Source organism: Tarenaya hassleriana, unplaced genomic scaffold (assembly GCF_000463585.1).
Source record: "Tarenaya hassleriana unplaced genomic scaffold, ASM46358v1 Cleome106, whole genome shotgun sequence".
NCBI classification, from domain to species: domain Eukaryota; kingdom Viridiplantae; phylum Streptophyta; class Magnoliopsida; order Brassicales; family Cleomaceae; genus Tarenaya; species Tarenaya hassleriana.
Genome location: NW_010960850.1, coordinates 211,448 through 213,899, shown reverse-complemented (window position 1 = coordinate 213,899; position 2,452 = coordinate 211,448). Strand labels below are relative to the sequence as shown.

General features: G+C 44.9%; 1 protein-coding gene across 1 annotated transcript in view; it reads right to left on the bottom strand.

Annotated features, from left to right (window-relative positions):
• LOC109116322 overlaps window positions 1-150 on the bottom strand; it is a 7,369-nt gene extending 7,219 nt beyond the window's left edge. Inside the window, exon 1 of the mRNA XM_019201483.1 lies at window positions 28-150. Within this exon, the coding sequence (XP_019057028.1) occupies window positions 28-150 (123 nt within the window). The remainder of the gene's footprint in view (window positions 1-27) is intronic.
• Window positions 151-2,452: the final 2,302 nt, after the last annotated feature.

The window sequence follows — 2,452 nt, the reverse complement described above, 5'->3', positions numbered from 1 at the left end:
ACGAGAAGGGAAAGGTATCGGGGGTACCTTAGGTGGAGGGGGGATGTAGACTGGTTCTTTCTCCTGTTTTTGCACCTTAGGGGTGTCTTCCTCTACCGCCTTGCCCTTTTCCTCCCTCGTCAACCCCGGAGGTACTACTTTCTCAACCATCGGGGGTGTAATCTCTGGAAGTTGTTTTCCACTCCTTAGTTCGACTGCATTGATATGCTCACGAGGGTTCACTTCGTTCTTTCCGGGAAGCATTCCTGGCTGTCTTAATGAGGAGGAAGACGCAATTTGGGCCACTTGATTGTCCAAAATCTTCAAGTGGGCTTGTACTCCCTCCAATTGCTTCTTGAATGCAACTTGCTCATTTTCAATGCTCCCAATGGATACTCCTTGTGATTTTTGACCTTGGAGGATTTGAAATAGCATATCCTTGATGTTCGGGTCTTGATCCTTGGGTTGCACTTGCTGTGGTCTATAGTTGGAATTTCCTTGGTAACCTTGACTCCCTTGACCTTGTTGCTGGTACTTTGATTGAAAACCCGGAGGTCCTTGATTGCTCCGTTGAAAAGCGGGTTGAGGATTTAGCGTGTTTAACACGTTCTTGTAGGAGAAATTGGGATGATTCCTCAATCCCGGGTTGTATAGGTTGTATGGATGAGTGTATTGGTTTTGGCCGACATAGTTGGCCTCTTCCGCTTCTTGATCAATCATATACATACCCGGTTGAACTTGCGCTACATTGTGATCTTCCACAACAGCTACTTGTTTGACATTCGCGAGTTGGACCTTTATCTCCGCAAGGTCGGCTAGCACCGCCTTAAGAGCTGCGTTGTCACCCACATCTCCTTTCACTGAGCTTCTCCTACTGAACTCAATGGACGTGTGGCTACGTCCTTTGGCCAGTTTTGCTATTGTTGCTTCCAATTCTTGGAAAGGGATGTCATATATGTCACCTCTACACGCTGCATCAATCCAAGACCGAGTATCATCCTTCAACCCATGGATAAAGATGGATAGAAGGTAGTCTCTTTCCATTCCATGGTGAGGGCACATCCTTTGATATTCCTTGAAGCGTTCCCATGCATCATGGAGATTCTCCCCATCCTCTTGCACAAAAGCATCTCATCCCATGTTGAGATAGAGTTTGGCTCAATAGTGTAGAGCCAATCTCTAGCTCTCTCCGTAAGCGAGTAGGGGAAAGTTTCGAGGAATACGTCTTCAAGAGTAATCCCCGGTCCCTTCTTGATTGTCTTACAGTCCATCTTGAAGTTTGTAAGGTGAGCATTTGGATCCTCGTTTGGTCTCCCCCGAAAACTCATATTGTTGAGCATTTGAATACATTGCGGTAGGAGTTCAAAATCTTCTAGAGGTCTCCGGCTGATGCATGACAGTAACTGAGTGTGCTTCGGTTGTGTGTATGTTCGAAGCGTTCTAGGGGGTGCTTGGGCTGGACCCCTTTGGACATTGACCCCTCTCAACAACTCTTCGGCCATATCGGGTTGTTCTCTTCGTGCGTTATTCTCTCTCAGCATTTCTTCGGCCATTCCCCACTTTCTTTGCTGTCTCCGAGCGAAGCACAATGTTCTTTCTATTTCAGGGTCGAAGATGAGTTGATCTCTACCGGTGGTACTTCTTGTCATGCACCGGAAGAGCTGCACACCAAAGAGACAAAACGAACCGAGTGTGCTGTGAAACGGTAATGACTCAAATTAATCCAAGCAAAAATCCAAGCAATGTGATCTAGCAAAAATCTAGACTAACACGAAAACGCCTAGTCCCCGGCAACGGCGCCAAAATCTTGATGCGCACGCACCGAGTTATATATATTACCCGATTCGTACCACTACCCGCAAGTATACGGTAGTTGTAGTAACGGGGTCGAACACGAGGACTAGGTTGTATTAGTATATCCCTAAGCTAGATTGATGGTCAAATAAAAATGTGATTTATGATGGGTATCGGAATGAAATTTCGCAAATAAAATTAACGGGGTTGCAAACAATGATTCTAGGCGTTGTGGGTTCGGGATCCCTCAAGACTTGCATGGACGGTTGATGATACTACAATATCTACGGGTTTATCTTCCAAATGGGGGTTTCAAGCACTTCATCTAGAGTTTGTCTCTCCCGAGCTTAAACTCACTACCTAGAGAATCGATTTACCCATTTCCCAATGATCTAAATGATCTCTAGATGCATTAATGTACCCTATCATGAACCCTAAGCAAGTTAAACCATCTCCCAATGTGAATAACTCACTCATTTGATGTTTGGTTCTAAACATCATCCCCATATCCCTATGACCAATGTGTTCTAACATCACACCAACTAAGATTTCGTCAAAGTTGATAGCATTAAGCACAAAACATCAAACCCATGGAAGAAAACTCATAAACATCATAGGTTAAGCATAGGTATCCATACAAAAGTGGGGATCCCTCACCCACAAAAAAGTCACTACTCCA